Source organism: Lagopus leucura, unplaced genomic scaffold (genome assembly GCF_019238085.1).
Source record: "Lagopus leucura isolate 7727_CA_CO unplaced genomic scaffold, USGS_WTPT01 Super-Scaffold_100043, whole genome shotgun sequence".
In the NCBI taxonomy this organism is placed as follows: Eukaryota; Metazoa; Chordata; class Aves; order Galliformes; family Phasianidae; genus Lagopus; species Lagopus leucura.
The window spans coordinates 730,597-752,265 of NW_024962290.1; the positions used below are offsets into that span (position 1 = coordinate 730,597).

The 21,669-nt window shown below is 49.3% G+C and overlaps 1 protein-coding gene and 1 long non-coding RNA gene across 2 annotated transcripts; one reads left to right on the forward strand and one right to left on the reverse strand.

Moving 5' to 3' along the window:
- The first annotated feature begins 3,305 nt into the window (after nt 1-3,305).
- On the forward strand, nt 3,306-8,057 carry LOC122187113. The gene is made up of 3 exons (XR_006181239.1): nt 3,306-3,465; nt 4,781-4,911; nt 7,037-8,057. It is a non-coding gene; the product is annotated as an uncharacterized LOC122187113 (long non-coding RNA).
- Nucleotides 4,620-8,649, reverse strand: MLN (motilin). Its single transcript, XM_042884369.1, has 4 exons — nt 8,532-8,649; nt 6,977-7,087; nt 5,470-5,578; nt 4,620-4,703 (listed from the first exon to the last, which is right to left on the reverse strand). The coding sequence occupies exons 1-4, from the start codon at nt 8,646-8,648 to the stop codon at nt 4,696-4,698; spliced, it is 345 nt and encodes a 114-aa protein (XP_042740303.1). The 5' UTR covers nt 8,649; the 3' UTR covers nt 4,620-4,695.
- Between the last annotated feature and the right edge of the window lie 13,020 nt (nt 8,650-21,669).

Genomic DNA, 21,669 nt, shown 5'->3' on the forward strand with positions numbered 1-21,669 from the left:
CGCCGCGGCCCCTGCGCTTCGCTGCCGCCACCTCAGCCCGCAGGCAGCTTAGCTTCTTGATGTAGACCTTGCGGGTGGTCTCGGTGATGGGCCCAGGTCGGTAGCCCAGCGCCAGCAGCTCCTTCCGGAGCTCCGCGTCTGTCAGCTCCGCCATGGCCGCGGCGCTGACGCCAGGCCTAACCGGAAGCACTCTGTCAGCAAGGAAGGGCGGCCGCCATCTTGAGGAGGGCCAGCAGCAACCTTCTCGCGGCCATCTTGAGGAGGGCGCATGCTGCCCCCGCCCGGTCCCATGTTTATACGGGAAGTGCGGGGTGGGCGCCATATTGGGAAGGGCGAGTGAATGCGCCGACATCTTGTGAAGGCAGGTCGGTGGCTCCGCCATGTTGGGGAGGTCGAGAACCTCCTCAGGGCGGGTAGGGCTCCGAGCGCAAGCTGCTGCCCACCTCAGGAGAGAGAGAAATGCAGAAAGCGAAGTGCGAAAGCAGCCTCAGCAGGGAGCCACAGCACTCAGAAGCAAGCGAGTAGCCGAGCTGCTCTCACTCCAACCTAAAGTGATTTTTGACGCTTCTGGGGAAGTGTCTTTCCCTGCCTGCTGCAGGCCTTTTCCTCATCCCCCCCTCGCTGCCCAGTGAGTGGCACTGCGGGCTGGGCAGGACTGAGCTGGGCCTGGGGGGGATCTGTGGGATCTTCCTTACAGACCCGCAGCTTCAAAAGGCAAAACCAAATGTCAACTAGAAAATTTATTTTGGCACGGCCGTGATGTGCAGTAATTGCTTTTTTTCCCCCCCTTCTCCCACCTGTAAAGAAAGTAATGAAAGCGGCTGGAATACTGTGGCTTAGTATCAGACTTTAATTAAAAATAATTGAGAAAGTGGTGACGGATGCATGCAGGCTGCCTGCGCATCGCCATCAATGTAATGGACGGACGATGCCGACCCGTGGGGCTGTGCCAGAGCTCCGCCTGGTCCCCCAGAGCAGCAGCATCCTTAGGGACAGATTGCCTTTAACGCAAGGCAAATCACCCAGGCTTCGTTCCACCTTTCCTTCTTTTCATGCTTGCTTTGCTGTCATGGCCTTTTCATTCAGGGCAGCAGACAGGGCTCGCCTCGCTCTTCCTGAGCGACCAGATACCGAGATTTGTTAATCTGGTTAGCAACAACAAATGTATGCTGTGGAGAAGCCAGGCATGCTCAGCTCCGATGGAGGTGTGAATGTGCGAAGCTGAGCCTGCCCTGCTTGCTGTCTGGGAGGCACAACGGACAGCTAATAGTTTGGGGTGGTGTTGAATGTAAATACAGACATAAAATGTGCTCTTAGTAGAAGTTTCTGTAAACTCGCGGCTTTCAGACAGTTTGGAGAAGCTCTGCCTCGGCTCTTCTTGCTTAGGAGAAAATGAGTAATAACGAAAAGGGAAAAAAGAAAGAAAGAAAAAGGAATGGATAAATAAAAAGGATTCTTTTCAACTTCTTTTGCCTGTGGAGGTCAGGGAAGCTGCACCAAAACAGAGTTTGTCCCAGCATTGCATGACCTTTATTGCGATGAACATGGGAGTGGGATTTGAGGGCTGGAGGACTGCAGAAAAGCTGTGATTCCTTTACAGGAGGGAGATTGGCAGCTGGAACAGATTGTGGAGAGAAATCTACTGCCTCTCTCACTTCCTCCCTAGCAAGACAAGCTTAGGGAGCATCACTACCCTGAAGGTACCTGATTATCATGGAGAAGAAAGCAGAAAGCCACTCAGAGATGACAGAGCCCAGTAGCCCCATGGAAAAGCATCTTTTTGCTCCCATTAGCTTGCCAACAGTGCTGATGTTGAAGCCGATGGCAGAGCTTCTGCTTTGTGCAGAAGAAGGGGCATCATCCACGCAGCCCTGAGCAGCAGCAAAGGCTGCCAGGCGAGCACAGCCCTGCCGATGCCACAGATGGGCTGTGATGCTCAGAGATCCTTGGCTGTGGAAAGCCAGTTTCCAGCCCACGGCTGGAATATCTTGGCTGTAAATACCCTGAGATGGCTGTAGGAAGATGGGACAGCAAAGAGGGGACAGCCTCCACCTTTTCTGCTAGCCCGGAAGCTGCCTTAGGCCTGCTGGCAGTGACTCAGCTGTCATATGGGAAGAGCAGGCGTGCAGTGCCGCCTGCTTCTCCTTCCTAAAGTACTAAGGCAGGACTGGTATAAGCAGAGGGGTAGAAATAGCTCTGCACAAGGTGCCTGAAGAGGGGAGCATGCTGCATCCTCCAAAAAGCATGGCAGTAGATGCACCTTCCCATCCCTGATGGAGGGCTGCTAGAGAAACTACCATCCCACCCCCATTGCTTACCCCCTGGCATTTGGCCGACAGTCCTGCATATGTCACTGGGGGAAGTGTCAAATCTTTCTTGAGAGCCGACTGTGCTGATTTAACACCCTGTCACTCACAGCCGCTGCACAGGTGCGACCCAAGAACACCAATTCTTATCCCTTGATCATATGTCATATCCTCAGCCTACTGAGCCTCTTATTAGGTTAGAAAGTTGGTGCCACTTTCAGTCTTTTCTATCTGTTTTCTTCCTCCTCCTCCTCCTTTCCTGCCTCTCTCCCTCAGTTGTTCAGTAGCTCATCCTACCATGAAACTATTTATCTGTTTTTGGAGCAAGCAAGATCTTCCTCACCTACTTGCAGCCATGGACTTCAGTACTGCTGAACAAGCTGCACCAAAGCAACCTGCTAGAGCACTGGGTGTACACATGCATCCTGTAACTCAGAGTCCTTTCTGCTTGTTAACCAAAGAAGTTGCCCTGACTGCAGCAGTCATGCCTGAGATGAGATGATTGGGTGAATATCTACTTCATTCTCTTTACTCAAAAGTCTGAGGTTGGAGAGGGTTTTCTTCCAAAAGCTGAAGGTTCCTTTGTACTTGGTGCATATTTGGGCTGTTCAGTTACTGTTCCAGAAAGGGGCTTCATATGGTTACTGTCATAACCAGCCATGCATCCCACGGTTCATTTAGAGCTGGGCCAACTGGGAAGAGCACACAACCAAGGACTGAGTTGAAAGCAGACAGTGCTGCTGCAGTCCAGGAGTGGCTTGTCTGCGTCGGAGTGACGGAGCAAAGGCAGACATCTCAGTAAAGTCACGTTAATGGATCTGCTTATAGAAGTGTTCTGTAACATCATTCTTGTGGGAAATGGTCCAAGAAGCAAATCCCAAAGGCTCATGTTTACTTTCCTATTTACTGTCACTAGGCAGTATTCCTTCCTCAGTGCCACAGGTCAGCCAAGAATCCTCTTCAGTGAAAGCGAAGGGCAAAATGGGATGCAGTAGAGAAGGCTCTGGCCTGCAGTGAAGCTTCTGCAGTTTGCACTGCAGGTGGAAACTCTTCTTGTTTTCCTATGGCAAGGCAAAATTAAGCCTGGGGTAAGGATCTGGGTCTTTTACTAAGTGCCCCTTGGAAGCCAACAGCTTGCTCTCTGATCTTGCTGGACAAGGTAAGCATGGTACAACTCTGCCTGCACTTTCCCTGCCAGACCTCCCTTGGGTATCAGTCTACCACAGATTAATTTGCACTGGCTGAGCTCCTAGCCCAGCAGGACGTGCAGTTGCTTTCATTTTTACCCTAATGGAATGTATTATTTTCCACCCGCTCTGACTCTTTTACAGTGATTTCATAGCTCCACCTGCCTCAGCAGTAATCCCTGCAAACTTCCAGTTACACTGAGCTGATCTATCTGTGCAATAGGAGTATGCCTTCGAATCAAATATTAAAACTGGAATCCATTCTGTGCTGGATGTTGCATTATACATTGAGAAATTTCATTTCTCCAAGGGATGGCTTGCAGCAGAGAGCACACTGAGGAAGTAGAAGTGTGTCTATGTTGTTCTAGCACAAACACAGCTATTCGAACGAGCCGCAGTAAGAACAGAATTTGTGTTAGATCAGGAGGATAAAATTGGATTGAAATTGGATATATTCAAGTACATGCCATTGATCTCATCAGTCCTTACTTTACATATGTTAGATTTCCTGCTGCCAGTATAGAGAAGCAGCTCTAAAATAAGCCAAAGGTATGTTAAATGGAGAGCAATATGTTCAAGCGGAATTACGATGTCACATCTAGATTTGTGTGAGAGCCAGAAATCATGTTGGAGCTCCGTGTTGCTTCACACTGTGTCTCGATCACATCATGGCTATGAGCGTTCCTGGTGATGCTGTTCAGATTCATGTAGCCTGGATGAGCAAGACGGGGTGAAGACTGCAGGTAGGAAGAGCACAGCTGCTTTCTGCTGGCTGTGTGGGGGTGACCTGTGAGCAGAGCCGGGTAAGGACTCCCACCAGGCTCCCAGCACTCCCAGTCCTAACCTGGCACCAGTGTACCTTGGTAGCCCTGTAATCATGCCTCAGTTTCTCTCCTTGCCAAAAGGGAGGCCTAAAACCTATTAGTTTGCAAAGGTTAATTACTCAGGCTCTTCAGCAAGCTTTGCACTCATCAGAAGGACGATGATTTCTCTAGAACTGGAAACCCTCCTTCTTATCTTTCCCACACTTGCTGCTTGCCATCTGGCTGAAAAAAGGCACAAATCCTTCGTTTAATTACACTGCGCATTTTATTATCTCACCTCAGATTTTGTTGTTAATCTCTTTTACAGATTTCGTGTACATAAGTGGAGCCTTTTAGTTTCAGCAAGCTGCATCGTTTTCTCTTCTGACGCTGCTGGTATCAGTCAGCTGAAAGAGAAGAGAGGAAAGAACAAGTGTCCTTAGAATTTGTCATTATGCTTTATATATCATTTCCTCCTCCTCAGCTCCTCACCTAAAGAGCAAGGAAGCAAACTGAAATCAGCACAAAGCAGAACAGTAGCTCCCACAGAGATGAAAGGACCTTCTTGTTGGGGCGTTTAAGCCCAGATCAGACCAAGGTCTGGAGAGAACACAGGTAAGAACGCTCCCATTACCCTCCAAATCTGGAATAGCTGCATCCATCATGCCCCTGGATTTTTCTTTTTGCAATTCCCATATGCTAGGAGCAGATTCCAGGGCTGGAGTTGTTAGCACTCAACACCTTTAGTTGCAGCTAATTCACTCATGATAAGCCCCTGTGTAGGGATCAAGGTGCTCATAGACAGCTGCAGGTGCTGAGGTGCCTCACCTGTGCAGGTTTCCTTATAAGCTCAGCTGGAAATTGCATCCTAAAGACTAAGGACTTTTGAGAAGGAGGAGTGGGGAGGTAGGAAGCAGTGCTGCTGGAAATTGTTGCAATGCTGCCAACAGCCAACATCAGCTCTAGGACACAGATAGCTCTCTAAGAGAACATATAACCTTCCCAGAAGAGAAGTGTGTGTATGAGAGAGAGTGGGGTATCTGAGGACTCTGTAAAGTGAGCAAACATGACACAAAAACCCTTCTAAGGAATATAAATATCTCCATGATGATGAGCTGGTGGGAGGAGAGAAAGGCAGAATTCCCAAGGCAGAAATCAACCCCCTGCCAGTACCGTTTGGGGTGTCCTGTAACACCTCTGTGAGCAGTTTCTCCAGGACACCTTGGTATTTTTCCAGCTGCCTCAGTATGAGCCGCATCCCAGCTCTGACAGGAACAGCTAGCTGCAGAGGAAAGAAGAGCATCAGAAGGAGGAGCAAAGCAGAGCATGGGCAGGCAGGTCAGGGTACTTCAACCCCACTTTGCTCAAGGCAGCTGAGGGTTTGGGGTTGGTGTGAGAGGAATAGGATGATCATTTTATCAGGGGAAAAAAAACAGTGTTTTGGACTCAGCCCCATCTACTGCTGATGCAATTGTGTTCTGTTCAAAGTGCCAGAGTTTTCATGTGTTGGATCATCTCTAGTCTGACTCAGAAATAAAGGCACTACTGGCAACAGAGACTGTAAAGAAGAAAAATCATTTCTACACCTTATAATCCTCCACTATCTCACATTTTGACCCTTCAAAACATCAGCTTTACTGATGCTGGTGAAGCACCCTGCATAAGAAAAGGTGTAGGATGAGACATCTCCCTGCCTGCAGCCTGACCAGCTGTGAGCCATGGCTCAGATGTACCCACAGTAAATAGAGTTGTTCCAGTCATGGCTGGAGGCACAGGAGGGCTCGTGGCTGCATGAGCGCTGGGTACTGGGAAGTGCCAGTTATTTAATGCTTTGAGCTGTGAATCCTTGCTGTTTAAATCCTATTATTGACTGCTGGTGCACCACGTTTGGGAAAGCAGTTGCACATTGACCTGCATGTTGGCTGAATTCCGTGGCCTCTCTGCCTGTCCTGTGGTTTGGGCTGGACCTTCACACTCCTTTTGTTGGCAGAGGCCAGTTGTGCTGACCACAGGAATGGCTGCACTGACCGGACAAAGAGCTCCCTGCATTCAAGTGGAAAAGCACAATTTTCAGACTTAGCTAACCAAGTAAGCATGCCTTTGAGGGCTTAGACTGGCACTTAAATCCCTAAAATTGGCAATTTTCTGCTCTGTATACAGCCTTTGGGGGGTGCAGCTGTATGAGCCCCAGTTTATAAGTAAGATCCTGCCAGTGCAGAGGGCTGTGAGATAGGAGGTGAGCAACACCAGACAGCTGATGCAGAGCTGCCTGAAAGAGTGACAAGTTAAAATCAGACCTGCCGAGCTACAAATTACTGCCTTGCAGTTGGCTGGCATTCCCTGAATGGCAAAGAAAGACCTCATGTTGTTTCCATCTTCCTGTGCGAAGGTAGAGGCTAGGTGGGTCTGAGGGGTGTCCAGGCTGCTCAGTGTCTAAGATAATTTATGGTATGGAGGTAAAGTTCTTCTTTGATGAAATCTTGCTGGGTTGCCTGGCAGAACTGGTAGGAAATGGGTGATATTGCTTTCCATGACTGTGAGCTCCATAACACCACCCACTGTCTTCTCATGTGGCACCTCCAAGTGCTCATTGCAGCCAGGACCCACAGGACATCTCTTGGGCTGTTTGTCCCCACTGCATGTCCTCAAAGGATCCTTAGAGCCACACGATTCGACATACCTGGATAGTCTTCATTCCTTCGATATCTGCAGATTGCTCAGAGAAGCCTTCCTCTTCCAGCTGCTGCAGAGAGGTCAGGGATTTCTTCTGCCCTTTGTTCCTCTCCTTTTCCTGCAACCCCACAGCAGAGAGCAAACAAGGCAGTGATATACAGCATCGTGGGAGCAGCAAGCACGCTCTATGGCATCCCAGTGATGCCGTATGCCTTGAACAGGACACAAAACCCAAACAGCTGGTGGTCTTACTGATGCCTGGAGCAGCATGGTTCCCTGGGTGGGTGTCTGGGAACAGACCCATCAGCTGCAGTCATCACGGCCTTGGGGACCGTAATTCTGATATGCAGGAAGGGCTGCAGTGCTCAAAGAATGAGTTACAGGATTGCAGGCAGTGATCTGTAGCAAACATGACAGTACTGGATGACTGCTTTGATCTGTGCAGGACAACACTGCCAGCAGGAAGAGATTTACTGATCTTACAGAGCTATTCCGCTGGCCCACTTCTGGTTCTCTTCTGTCGCAGTGGCATGAAGTTTAATGGAAGCCTGCACACCCTCATTGCAAATGGAGAGTTCTGTGGATACATTACATATTGCCAGCCTTTCTTAGAAGTCTGCAAGGTCATCCTATCACATTTATGGGGCTAAGCTTTGCTTCAGGACCCTCTCTTTCTTCCTAACCCAAACAGAACAAAATAAAGTTGCTTTGGGATAAGACCAACACGACAGGACACGAAAAATGCATCACTGTCTGTGCTCAGTGCCATGACTGCTTGCTGTGCTCTCGCTTTGTTTCGAACGTGTGCTCAGAAAGCTAAGACTGATTTCACCCACGTACCTCTGGAAGCCCCTCAATCACCAGCAGACTCATAGCTAAAAGGGTAACGATGTATGAACCATCTGGGGACTGTGCGTGGGTCCGTGTCCTCTCCTTCAAGGAGGCTGAAGGATGTCTGTGCTTCCCACAAGAAGAAATCACTATCCAGCAAGCAAATAGGTATTGGAAAAAAGATTTCAGCCCTGTATCAATGGATTGCAGAGTGCGGGGGAAGCTCCCTTTGGCTGTGTTTAAGGAGAAGATGCAGTCTCTGAGGCTGCCTGCCTGATAGCTTTCAACAGTATTAGTTTCACATCAAAAGGAAAACATTCTCTCTGCACATCCCAGAGGTGACAACCATCTGGAGGATGGTTAATTATTTGTTACAACAAAAAGACCCATCAACGTGGTGATGGGAGGCTGCAGCTCCTTTACAGAAATTACAGCCACTAGCACAGAAGAAAGAAAAACGAGACCTGCTACCAGCAGATGATATCCTACACAGGTTTTCTATTTCTTATGTAAAGGAGTCCCGGATTTTCCTTTCTACTCTCACACCTTACAAATTGTCTCTGCCATCTCCCGTAGCCCTCAGCTTTGGAACGAGCGAGGGACTGCCGAAGTCTCATCTCCTGTTCCAACAGAAAGGGGGATGAAGGGAATGGCAGTGGCAAGGTACACATGGCACAGCTGAGGAGGAAGAAACCTCTGTGTCATTCTCCAGTGCCTGTCTCATGGATTACCTGCATTTTCTGGATGTCGCTCTGGGTGAAGAAGGGCACAAAGCCTTCAGCCTGTTCTGCCAGCATTGACATCACGTACACCAGGAGCAAAGCGGCCGCCGCCTTCTTCAAAACCATTGCGAGAGTCTGCACAACGCGGGAAGGAGGATGCCAGGGTAATAATAGAGAGGGCCATTTAATGAGAAATCCCTTTGGCTTTTCATCAGTTGCAATCTAATTTAGCCACCGGCTAACTAAAGGTATATTTACTCTTCCAGATGCTCCTGAGCTGAGAATAGAAGCATCTTGACTGACAATTCTCTCTCAAACCGTTTCTTGTAAACAGATTTGTTCTTGAGCAATATCTCCAGAGACTGAAAGCCCAGCCCTTCAGTACTGTTAAAGACTCCTCTGTTCTGCAAGCTTTAGCCCTCCAGCTGTAGTGGTTTAAGACCTGCATACATCCAGAGCAAAACACTCCCGTCAATCCCTCTGACAGCAAGGCAGAGAGTGATGCTGCAGGAGAGAAAGAACGTACTACAGCTGCGTTGTTAAATTTTGTTTTCGTATCTCTTACCCCTGAAAACCTGCATTGATGGGCTCAATCTTTTAATAAGCCTCATTGGGTCCAAGAGAGCTGCGAAGGGCGTTTGCCAGCCTTGCTCCATAAAAGACAAGTATAAAGGGCTTTAAAAGCTACCTTCTGAAGTGATTTAACAGTGACTTCAGATGGGAAGAGAACTTATATAAACATTAAATGCTCTCTTTAAATATTAAAATATTCTCTCTGGATGCATTTAATGAAGTCTGGTCCCGCAGCTTAACCACTCTACCTGATTGGAACCTGATCCTTAATTAGTTTCAAAAACCTCTCTGTTTGGACACCATTAAAAAGACATTGTTAGCTCAAATTTGACCCCTAAATTAGATTTCACATAAATATCAGCTAGTATTGAACTGAAGGCAGTGGAAGTTAATAAGTATTCCCCTCTGCCTCACTTCCCAGTCCCATCCATCGCTGCGTGCCAGGCCAGGGAGGGTGTTGGGAGCGGGTTTGGATGCAGCAACCAGGCAAGGGCAGCTCCTCCCTGCCTGCAACATCCCAGCTGTCAAACCAGGAGTTGCTGCAGTGATCAAAAGGGGATTTTCTCAGGCTCTCCCCCTTGTAATACAACATGTTGATATGCATATGTGCTGATAACACGGTGTTATCTCAGTGTCATCAATCTCTTGTGTGGCTTCATTTATTCCAAGATTGCAATAAAATACTGCCATATACAAAGAGATAAACTCAGTCACCTCCTTCATCTCTTATTGACTAGCCCTCTGCGAATTGATTCTCACTCTTCCCCCAGAGAAACACCCCCGCACATTACTCTAGTCAAAAAAATATCTTTTATGCATGTCCCTTCCTTAGTTTGTAAGCAGGACATGTCTTCCAGACCTGAGATCATCAGCTCAGTGCCTCTCCAGGCAGATACGTACCTTGTTGTTTGTGAATTTGCTTCACAGCTACAAAGAGAAAGCACAAAGCAGAAGGATCCCAAGTTCAGAATCAGCACAACAAAGTGCTGCTGTCACATGAGGCTGGGTGAACCAGTGCCCAGCTCTCCTTATGGCTGCATAACTTGGGGTGAAATGTCTATTTGGAGGCAGGATGGTGAACATCCGCCTGATTCTGGTGTGAGAACAGTGACAAGATGGAGCTCAGCTGATGCAATGCCTTCCAAAAATTTGAACTGTTGCTGTATGTAGGAACTCTGTGACTTCAGTTCGAACTGTTCAAAGCAGCTTCCCAAGAGGGCACCCAGGTCTCACTGTGCCTGATGGGTGCTCACAGTGAGCAGGAGTTGATGGAATCAATGCTCCCACCGTGGGAGAAGAGCAGAAGGCACCTTTCCCCTTGCTTAAACATTGATTTCGTTTCCTCTCCTTGTCAGAGCTCTCTCATGTTCAGCAGCAGCTGCTGAAGCCAACACCAACACCAGCACCTACGTGAGAGCACACAGCTCACCCCGCTGAGCCTGGAAATGGAGCACAGACACAAACACTCACCTGGAGAGCGCTGCCCGGCTCAGACCTCTTCTTGTTCCGTGTCACACGGGCTGGGATCCTGCCCTTATATACCCACACACAATCACATGCCTGCACAGTGCCCACACTCCCCAGCACTACAGAGCAGCTGCCTGGCATGCATGGAAACGGGTGCACCAGATGGGCAGCACCTTTATCTGCATCAGGCTTTTAAGAGTTTCTAGTTTCCAGGGTGATCCCCATCCCTGCCTCCCCAGGCTGCTGTCTTTTGGTGGCAGCTATTCTCTGTATGGCCCACAGCCACAAAAGGCCCTGAGAGCAGATCACACTCTGCCTCAGTTTCCCCATCTATAAGCTGGAGAACTTCCCCTCCCCTAACTTGTCTGTTTAGATTGTGAGCCCCCCAGGATAAAGCTTTTGTTGTGTGGGTATGTCAGCAGTCCAGTGATGTCATTCTTCATTGTCTTTGTCCTGTAATGTTAACAAATCACAGTAACAACAAAGCCACTAAAATCAGCGCAAGGCAGAATGATGCCTGACTCCCTGGCATTGCAAAAGCACTGATTAAAGGCAGTGAATAACCACCCTTGCAGGATCTAAATATTAATATAATAAAGAAAGCTATCCATGCTAAAGCTATACCAAAAGCTTTATAAAATGAGTGGAACAGTGGGGAGATGCCAAGGCAGTATGAGGGATTTATCTGTCCATTCTGAGTCCTCCTGTGGCCCATTCCCTTAATAACAGCATCTCACAGTCCTGAACACAACACCCCTCAGGGACACAACTGTCCACCAGCACCTCTCTCGGTACAGATGAGGCACAGAGATTTGTCTAAGATCTCATAGGGTTGCCTTTGGTCCCACAAAACCATCAGGCAGATGCTGATGCTGGAGGATTTGGGATCAGGTCCAGGTGCTGCTCGCAAATCGGTGGCTCTGCACGAGGAATCCCAAGAGCCAGCAGCCTCAAGTAGGGGAGATGCAAGAGGAAAAAATGAGCTGGGGAAGCAATGAAAGCCTCCTGCATCAAACAGCTCCATGTGGCAGGGGAGCACAGCGGTGCTCTGCGTGGATGCTTGAGCTGTGAGCAACATTTGCTGGAGACAAGAGGAAAAGAGCTATGGCCCAGGCCTTTAAAATGTCTTTTCTCACCCATTTTGGTTGCAGCTGGTTGATATGATGTGTACACACACACCAAGCTCTGGGCCTCGCAATGGCCTCTGCAACTGCCACTGCAATCAATACTGCTCAATTTGGGCCAAATTCTTCCTTAAGACACATGGCAGTCACTAAGATCCCCGTGCATTTATTGCAGCTTATCGCAGCAAAGCAGGCTTGGAGATAAAACTTCTGGAGTGGTGAGCATAGTTTTTCTCCCTGGGACCGTGGCTATGTGTGCTGATGAAAAGGGGATGACCAATAGTTGTTGACTTGGTTTGTTCCTTACCCACCTTTGCTACAGATTTTGTGCAATGCCCATTTGACACCAGTCCTTGTTTTAATTGACTTTTTTCAGTATCTCTTTTATAGTCATGATGGATGCAGCTGACAAGTCAGCAGATGGTGTTGGGAAGTGACAAATCACCAGGAAAGGTCACTTCTGCAAAGCACTAAACTTTCCCATGTCTTTTCCCCTTTTACCTCAAAAATGTGTCTGGCTGGCAGCTTTCCCATCCATCTGTGATGAAGCTCTCCACTTCATCGGAGAGAGCAGCCTTTAAAATAAAAAGAGAAAATGGGAATTAATCATATGTGAATTAGCTGGGTGCTGTCGGCCAGGTTTGCCTCTTCATTATGCAAGCGTGCTCAAAAGGGAAAGGAAACAGAACTGAAAATAAGGGCCTGACTCCCACCCTCCACATTTTCCCTTTACGTTTGCCCGTAAGGACAGGCTTGGCACATCATTGCAGACGCAGAATGAGGATACATGAAAATAAAAGTCACAGCTGGAATTCTGACCCCCAGCATCGTAACGGGAGAAGTCTGTCCTGCTGCAGCCCCATTAACGACTTGCAGTCTTCAGGCTCCTGGAAGCTCTCCCGGTTTTATGAAGCAATATTGCAGCAGAGGTGAGAAGCTTCACAAAAAACGGATGTGCAAAATGGAGTTGCTCGCAGTTCTGTGAAGTTAAACGTCTGCCATAATTGGGAGTAATTTAACAGGAACCGGGCAGTGGCAGCGAAGTCTGTAAAGCCATGTATCAGTAGCAATGTCAAGGAATCCGGGGAAAGTGAGTTCCCTGTGCCAGCAGCAGCGAGCATTTGTCTCCATGTCCTGCACTTTTCCCTCCAAGTCGCAGTGTGCTCGGGGTTTTTTTGGCAAGGAGGCTGCATGAAAAGCAGCTCTAGGAGCCAGCACTGAGCTCCAGTCCCAGGCAACAGCAGCAGGCACAGAGCAGTGAGCAGCTGAAATCCCATATTCTGCTCTGCCCTGCACCTGGGCAGGGATTTTGGTGCCCCCCAATGAAGGCCGTAATGTTGGATATCAAGCCATAGCAATAGCCCTGATAGCTGCTATGGGGTGAGCTGCCCCCTGTTCCCCACTATAGAACCTCTGTGCATGGGGCTGGCATATACAAGAAGGAACATCTTACCTTCGTGCTCGGCAGAGCCTGGTTTGCTCCCACAGTTCCACCAGACCCACAGCAGGATTGCATGGGTCTGCCTCCCCCAGTCCCTAACTCTCCTTTCCCCATGGGAGCGCTGGTCTCACCCCACTCCCATCAGATTATTTTTGCTTGGGTCAAAAACCAGACGCATGTGCTGCTGAATGTGACATCTGCAGTCACGACTGAAGTCGATGTGGGTAAGGAACTCATTCCAGGCTCCCTGCTTTGGAAGTAGGAGCAGAAAGCTCTTTCTCACAGCCCAGGCAACATCCTCCAGCTGCTGTCTCTGCATGGATGCATTACAGATTTAGCAGGCACTGCTGTCTGTGGCTGCTGAACACTCCTAATGAATAAAGCACCAGTGGCAAATTTTAATGCAGTTTTCAAAATATTCATGCTGGATAAATGTCTGAAGGATCACAGGCTTAAAACACATGTTAATTTGCAGCATAAATATTTTAAGCATGCAAACATTCCCCTCCTGTCCCCACTTTTGCTTCACGTCCACTTCCATTTCTCCTCGGTGGCCTAATTCATGGTAATGCAGGGACAGAATCAATAGCAAGGATTTAACTCCTGCTGACGCCCCAGAACAGCTCACCCTCCTGGTTCTAGCAGCTAATAATAATCTCTTGAATTAATGGGGAATTTGTCTCGTGTTGTTCCTCTCTCCTCTCACTCTGCTGCCTGGTTCCTATGGCCAAAGGTTCCTTGTGCTGCCAGGTGCAGATATAGGGGAGGAAGTGGAGGCTTTGGATGTGTGGCAGACGAGGAGCATCCCAACACCACCTCCCAGACAAACTCGTGTACCTGCAAGCACAAAACTCAACACCAGCATCTCCAGATGGAGCAGCACCACCACAGCAGAGCCATGGGTGGCCCTGGCTTACATCCCTGCACCTTATTGAGCTCCTCTGGACACGCAGACAACCCTGAGGGCCTCCATCCATCGTTTGGAGGCTGGCACATCTGTGCTGCAAAGCCTCTCTGCAAACCAAGCCTGTGCTGATCAGGAATGGACATCCCAGAAGTGGAGGCACCTGGAAGTTTTGCCTGCTGCCTCCACTTCTCCAGACCTGCAAAGGTTATAACATGAAATGCTTCTGGACACAGCCTGGATGGATTTCACTTCTCCACAAGAGGTAGAGGAAAATCAGGGGCCAAAGTACCCCATTTCCTAATCATTACATTTCATTTAAGAAAAAGAAATAAAGCACACCCAGATTTCTATGCTTATAAAAACATCATAGCCTCTCACACAGGGAAAAAAAAAAAGGGAGGGGGGGAGGGGGGGGAAATGATTCCTTGTTTTGTTTTTCTTCATTTTTGGTCATTCCTTTGCCTTCTTCTCCCCAATCTGGAACGAGTGAAGAGAGCAAAGAGAGGAGGTGAGAAAACAAGATGGGATGCAGCTCATCTGTTTCCATTTTGGGTTTCCAAATCCAAACCACCAGTTTTGCACTTAAAGGCTCGGGAATATTTTTAGGAACATTGGAAAATGCAGCCTCATGCGCAGTGGGGGCTGAGCCTGGCTCTTCCCTTGGCTGTCTCTGCAGTCCCCTTGCGCCGAGCAGCCCCATCCTGGATTCATCCAGCAGCCCTGAGGCTCTGGAGGAAGGGAAGCCGTTCAGCATTTCAGGAAAGGAGTTTCCCACCCCACTCGCAAGGAATATTTATTAGATTTGATGAAAGACCAATTTAGCCTTTACATGCACCAGGCACCTGCTGACCTTTTATTTTCATGCTACCTCTTTGTACCTGCCCCTACTGTTCTGCATCAAATAACAATATATCAGGTTAAGCATAGCAAGACGAAAAGCTCAAGCACTGAGAAGTGCATTAAATTGCTGCTTTGCAGGGCTGCTTGCACTGCCAGATCAGCAGGAAGATGATGTATGATTTTCTTGCTCACGCAGGATACAGAATGCAGCCCTGTGATCCCCTTTGCAGGCAAAGTTTGCAGGTACACCCTGTCCTCCTGCAGAAGGCAGCAGTGGTTTTGCTGAGGAGGGAAGGGGAGTAAAAGCAAAGGTAACAGCATTCAGGATCCAACCTCCAGCATTTGCAGTTGTATGCCATGGAGATTATCCATCCACGGGAGAACTGTAGCATGAAAAGACCTTGCTGCTCTCAGTGCTGCCAGCTCCCATGAGATTTCCCGATACGGTGGACTGGATTATGCTGGATGGCCAGGATTTATCGCTGCTTTCAATGGAGAGTCACCCTTTTCATTCCAGAAACCCTCAGCCGTTAATAGTGGTTTATCTGCAACAGGGGAGAAGAGTTTGCTGCTGCTTTATCTCCTTTCAGACGTTCATGACAGCAATTCATTCTGCAAGGCAGCAAGGAAACAGGGTCAGATGTCTTCAGGGTGAAAAAGGCTGCACACGGCAAGATAATGTGCACACTGAGCACACTGAGAGAAACCCAGAGCCTAGCAAAACACTGCAGGCCATGGGAACACTCCCTGCAAAAGTCAGGCAGAAGCAGAATGATCTGCAGGGGCAGGTGATGGTTCCAGCACAGGACTCAGATTTGATGAACCGCCTGCTTAATCTGTGCATCTTTTGCTTAGGTGATGAATAGCAACCTCAGTGAAAGCCTCTCAACCACAAAAGCTTTAGAGAGCTGAACAGTAAAGATTGAGAATTAAGGAGAATAAATATTAATGAAAGGAGTGGGAAATTAATCATTTTTTCCAGGTGATATTGCCGTTACATTGCTCAGCTGTGCAGGGCTGCTGCATTCACCTCCTTTCTTGAGCACGTGCCCTGGGTCCTGGTGGGAGCGCTGGGATGTGCCACAGCACGAGACCACAGATTGCATGTGGGAAGGAAAATGAGGCAATAAATGGGAAGGGAATAGGAACTGTAAAAGAAAAGAGCCGCTTTACTAGCACAGGATTCAGCCTGCAACAGGAATTGGTGCAAACCCTCCGCTGGTTTTGATGGCCTGAGGCCAAGCACAGCACCAGGCTTAGCTCAGCCAGGCACAGCCTGGAGCCAGCACTGTTATGTAAAGGGATGGGGAGAGCTGGGCTGGGCTGGATGGGAGCAATGAATCCAATTATGGGATGAAGGGCAAAGGGAGGGAAGGGACACATTCGGACTGGAGCAAATCTCTAGAAGGCTTTAAAGCAAGAAAAGGACAAAAATGAATTCCAGTGCGAGGTGCCCAGCCTCAATCGCAGCCAAGAGAAATAAGAGCCCCAAAGTAGGGCATAAGGCAGGGAATAGAGCTCTGCTGGTGGCCAAGGCAGCCGTGTGAGGGCTTCTCCTCAGAAGACCCAAAGTGTCTTTTCTGGGAGCACCCACCTGGCTGCTCACGGATCCATAGAGCTGATGGAGCACAGAGGTGGCCCCACCGAGCACCAGGAATGGCTCCTCCAAAAGCAGCAAGTAAGCCATCTGCACACATTTCCTCCATGCTTTTTCCCCAAAAGATTACTCCCATCTGGCCCTCTCACGGCAGTCTCCAAATTTCTGCAGAGAGAACCAAGGGCTGTGCACTGGAAATGGAAAAAAAAAATAAAAAATGACCCAGTTATGACAAAACAAAACAGCGTGTATAAAGCATCGCTGCAGAGGGCTGCAAGCATCCACAATAAGGCCCCGAGGAATAACAGAGTTCAACTTCGAATGGGATTTACAAATTAAAAAATAAAAGATTATTCCTGTTTGCCTAAGCCCCATTTTTCTGACTGCTCAGCCCTTCTCAAAGCCGTGGAAAAGTGCTGCAGAACAAAGGTGGTGGAGCTGCACTCCTGCAAACCTTCGGTGTTAAACGGAAAACCTTCCTTTTGCCTCTCAGACATTGCAGTTCAGTGTCTGCCCCTGGAAGAGCCTGAAGAGCAGAGCCCTAGCTTTCCCTGCAACCCCTCTCTAACTCCTGCTTGTGGTGAAGAGCCCATAAAACAGAACAAAACCAAGCAAGGATTTGATTTTTATTTTTCAGTTTGCAAGGCAAGGATCTCACAGCAGCAGGCAGCAACTTCTCACTTGCATTGCTCATCACCCTTATCAGCGTGCAGCTTGCTCCCTGGCACAGCTGCTGACATGCAGAGCAGTGGTGGTGCTGCTTTGGTTTGCTGGGCAGTGCTGGCTGCCCATCCTGGTGCTGCAGGGCTGGTGAGGCTGTCTTGAAAACCTGCCCACTCTGCTACAGCCCTTGTTTAGCACTTAGTTAAAGGTGTCGACAGCACCATGCTGAGTAGTGCAGGTTTGCAATTGAACCGGGATTGCTCAGCTCCTTGGCAAGGAAATGTTAGTGCCCAAGGAATTCCCATCTCTCCAAGGAAATCCTGTGGTTCTTGCAGGGATGTTACCTGGATCAGCAGCAGGAGGAAAAGCGGGGGAGGTTGTGGCGCCCCGCTCGCTTGCCAGCACTGCACACGTGAGGTATGGGTGGCTGTGATGAAGCTCTCCCTGCTTTCTAGCTGTCTTCTAGCCCTGGTGCATCCATTTCCTGTACAGCTGTACTGGTGAGAGCCTGGAGATGGGGTGTGAAAGGAACCTGCATGGAACCCTGGAGATGGGGTCCTTCTGCACAAAGCTCCTGGTGCAGAAAGCAATGCAAGAGACAGGCTTCTGTGCATTCTTAGTTTTGAGGAAGGAAGCGAGGGCATGGCACAGAGCCTCTCTGCACCACTAGGTCCTTGTCCTGGGTGGATGCAGCTGTGCCAGTCCAAAGGAGCAGCAAGCAGCCACAGCTGAGTTAACCCATGCTGGGCAAGGAGCAGCCGACCAAACCACACTGCAAACACATCTCTGCCCTCCTTCTCTCTGCCACACATCTAAATCTATTTGATCTCCTGGATTGATCTCCAAGTTTGTGTGCACACATCCTGCTTTGGACGGGGCAGCTGGCAGCGCCTCACCCATCACGTCCTGTCAGCTCCACTCAGCCTCACCTCCACCAGGAGCTGCTGGGAATGAATCCAATTACAGGATAAAGGGTTTTCTTCCCCTCCATATGGTCTCCATAACACTCTGGCTTTATCTCGCTTTAACCCCTTTCCTGGTAAGGGAGCTCACAGCCTGGCGTAAGCAGCTCAGCTCAGCGGCTGCACGTGGCTGCTATCTGATATGGGGAGGTGAGGTCTTCCAGGGGCAAATGCCCATGAGGAGGAAGGAGCCCCTCCAGTGGAGCGATGCAAAGCAGTGCACTGCAGAACCATCCAAAAGCACAGAAGCAAACGCATCATTTTGTATTCAGTGTTTGTATCTGGTGCTCGTGGCCAAGGTTTAAAGTGCTGTGCATTAGTTTATCAATGGAATTTAAGCCCAACTGCTTGCCTCAGGACTGACTTCTGTTGCTTTCACATTCCCCTTGCTCTGCAGATCATTGCATGTTTCGCTGGGCAAGTTGCTCCTTTGCTTTTGCCCAAGCAGCAGCGAGCAGCGTGCTGCCTTGCACAAGGACAGAGACAGCAGAGGGCTCCCAGCCACCCCCTCCCATGGCTGTGTTACTGAAACCCGATGAACCAACCGTATCAGCTCGGTTATTTGATTATAATTATCATTTCTTGCTTTACACGGAACATGAAAGCCCAGAGAAGCTCAGGGCTCCTTCACGCAATGTGCTGACAAACAATGAATAAGAGAATCTCATCTCAAAGAGCTTAGCAAAGCAGAAAAGCCTGCATGAGGGAAGAAAACCCTTCCTTTTCTTAAGGACAAACACAAAGAAACAAGCCTCTCCTCCTGCATTAAACAGGGCCTGGATTTTGCTGTTGCTTTCTTTGTCATAGATTCGGCACAGAAAGCAATTGAGAGCTCTCTGGGAGACAGCCCGTAAAGTTTCCCTGCTAAGAGACACCAAATTAAAGCCATCACTTTCCATTTCTGTGACAGGGACACCGAAGGAAGCGAGGTTGCATTCAGGACACGTCCTGGAGGAACCAGCTAACCTCCCTGGTGTCATTTTCTTCTGCAGAGTTGATTCGAGGCCTTCAGCATTGCTGCGCTGGCCGCTGACCTGCAGAGAGCTCTAAATCCACATCGACACCGACCTCGGGGGATCAGCCAAAACAGCAACCTCAGCCTGTGAGGGAGAAAGCTGGGTCCTCGAGGACGGCTGAGAAGGGACAGAGCCACGTTCAGACCCTCCAGCAGGACACGTGTGGCTCCTTACCTGCTCCATGTTCAGCTCCTCAAAGTGGGAGAAGTCCAAGTGAAATTTGTCTTGGTCCCACTGTTGGCAATCCTGCATGTGGAAGGTGTCTGGGTGCCACGCATGAAGCCAAAGTCGTACCATGCATTAGCTGGAATGCAGAAAGCAGGTTTGTTCTGGTCAAAGAACTTAAAAAATAAAGAAATCAATAAATGATGGTGATGGCGATTATACCAATAATAATCCTACTGATCTTTTCCCACAGCATCAGTTCACAATCCAAAATAGACTTTCATTTTACCTCCTCCTCCCTCAGACCTGCTTCCTTTGTACAACTATATTACCCTTTAGAAGAATATGAGGCACTATAAAATGTGGCAGAAAGTCTCACAAAGAAACATTGGGAGGTGAAAACGAACTCCCCTGTGAGATAACCATGTTTTTATATAAAGCTTTGGAGAAAAAAACAGATCTTTCATGTGCTCCTGGCACAGACAGCAAAGTCCACGTCTTTTGAAGATGAACAATCACTGATATTTTCTATCTGAAGAGTTGCCTTCTAGCATAGAAGTTGGGAGTGGCGCACTGGAATTGAGATTCACATCTGCACGTGCTTTTTTATATGCAAAAACATGCTCAACTGAGTCAGAATCCTGACTGGAGTCAGAAAAGGCATGAAAGAGGTGAAAGCTTTGAGAAGTAGAGCCACAGGACTGCTCCACACAAACCTCTTTCCCTCGGGGATGATCTCATGGAAAGTCTAAAAGAGACCCAGACTGGGAATTTCACGGCTGGCAGTTCCATGGGATGAGCAGGGAAATGCTCCTGAGAGGCACAGACATCCCATGGGATCACTTACCTCAGGGCACCTGAGGCTGCTGTGACCCACTTACTCTTGCCATGTCCTACTTCTGCTCCTCTGACCCATGCAGATGGATCAGTGGGCCAGCGATTAGGGCATCATCCATCCTACCCACACCCCTCAGCCTTTTGCTCCTGCCCTCTGATTCCAAGCCATTCCAGTCTTGCAGATCTCATTCCTCCAGCAAGACACTGTTGACTTTTTCCATCGACGTTGCCTTGGTGGAGGGCAGCAGTGGGAAGGAGGCTAGCAGCTTACCGCATTAACAGATCAGGGCCATTAACGCCACCAGATGTCAGAGATTAATGGCAGAGCTTCACTAAGGCGCCTTAGGCAGGTCTCATGGAGAAGGAGCACCCATGACCCAGAAGGAAGAAATGGGGAAGAGCTTGGGCAGGATGGAGCATTGGTGCTCTAAGCTACGGCTGACCCTGCTGAGAAGGTTTCATGATCCTGTGTGCTCTGGAATGGGAATCCCACACTATAAGATAAGTGCTTAGAGACCAGGAGAAGTTTATTTCCACCCCAATGTGCCTACAAGCTGGTGCTGCTCTCTCTGCACCATCTCTGGAAGGAATTCAGGACATCGCCAAGGTTTCCTTTCCTTCCTCCACTGCATTCATACTCTGCTTCTCCAGCAAACTGCAGTACCTTGCCAGGCTACTTTTAGTGTTGTGGCCAACCCTTCCCAAGCCCTGCCAATCCAAGTAAGACAGCTGCCCAGCTACCTGGGGTGGGGAGGAGGTGCAGGTGGGAGATGATCATCCCCACCTCCTCAGGACTAGGAGGAAGACAGAAGAGGGTATCCAGCCCTTTGCACTCTAGTGCAAGCAGGGTGCAGCACAGCCAAACTGCCCCCCAGATGTTCTGTTAACCAAGATGGCAGCCTTTGGGCTGGCACAGCTTTCCCTCCTGCCTTTGCCCACTGCTTGCATGTAGGGAGCCCTTACCCACATAGGCAGAGCCCAGCTGTGATGGAGACGTACCTAAACCACGTCGTGCTCACACTGTACCAGGCACCTGAAGCACGGTGTGGCCAATCTCTCTCTGCTCTTCCCCCCAGCAACTTTCCCAAGGGCAGTGAAGCAGAGCTGGGTACCTCTCAGGCCCCAAACACTTCTATGGAGTCCTTCAGCCACCCAGGGATGCCCCAAAGGCTGTGATCCAACATGGACTCAAGCAGAGACCCATTTCTCCCATCAGTCATCCAAAGGACCTGCTCCCCAACTCGCCACCTCTCCTCCTGCCATTGCCCCTCAGGGTCTCCCCAAGCCCTTCCCTTCCTCCCCACAACTCCTTAAACAACGTTAAACACTTATTGCCAATTAATACGCTTTAATGCAGGTTTTGGGGCCAACTGGCTACTTAGAGGGTGCTTAAACCATCAGCCCCTCTCAATCCTGTTGCCCTTGTCATACAAACTTAGCCTAGCCCCTAATCCGGCCTCCCCCCTCCTCCCTCGAGGAGGCCCAAAGGTATAAAACCTCCCTGGGCACGCGGCACCAACGGCCCCCAGCACGGCGCGGGGCCAACGCACCACCT

Bases quoted from the DNA above. Each gene is read 5' to 3' on its own strand.
- MLN (XM_042884369.1), bottom strand. From the start codon at position 8,648: ATGGTTTTGAAGAAGGCGGCGGCCGCTTTGCTCCTGGTGTACGTGATG. The intron at 7,088-8,531 runs GTAATCCATGAG...GTGGGGTTGCAG, and splicing joins GCGACATCCAGAAAATGCAG to GAAAAGGAGAGGAACAAAGG. The intron at 5,579-6,976 runs GTATGTCGAATC...TTTCCTCTGCAG, and splicing joins AAGGAATGAAGACTATCCAG to CTAGCTGTTCCTGTCAGAGC.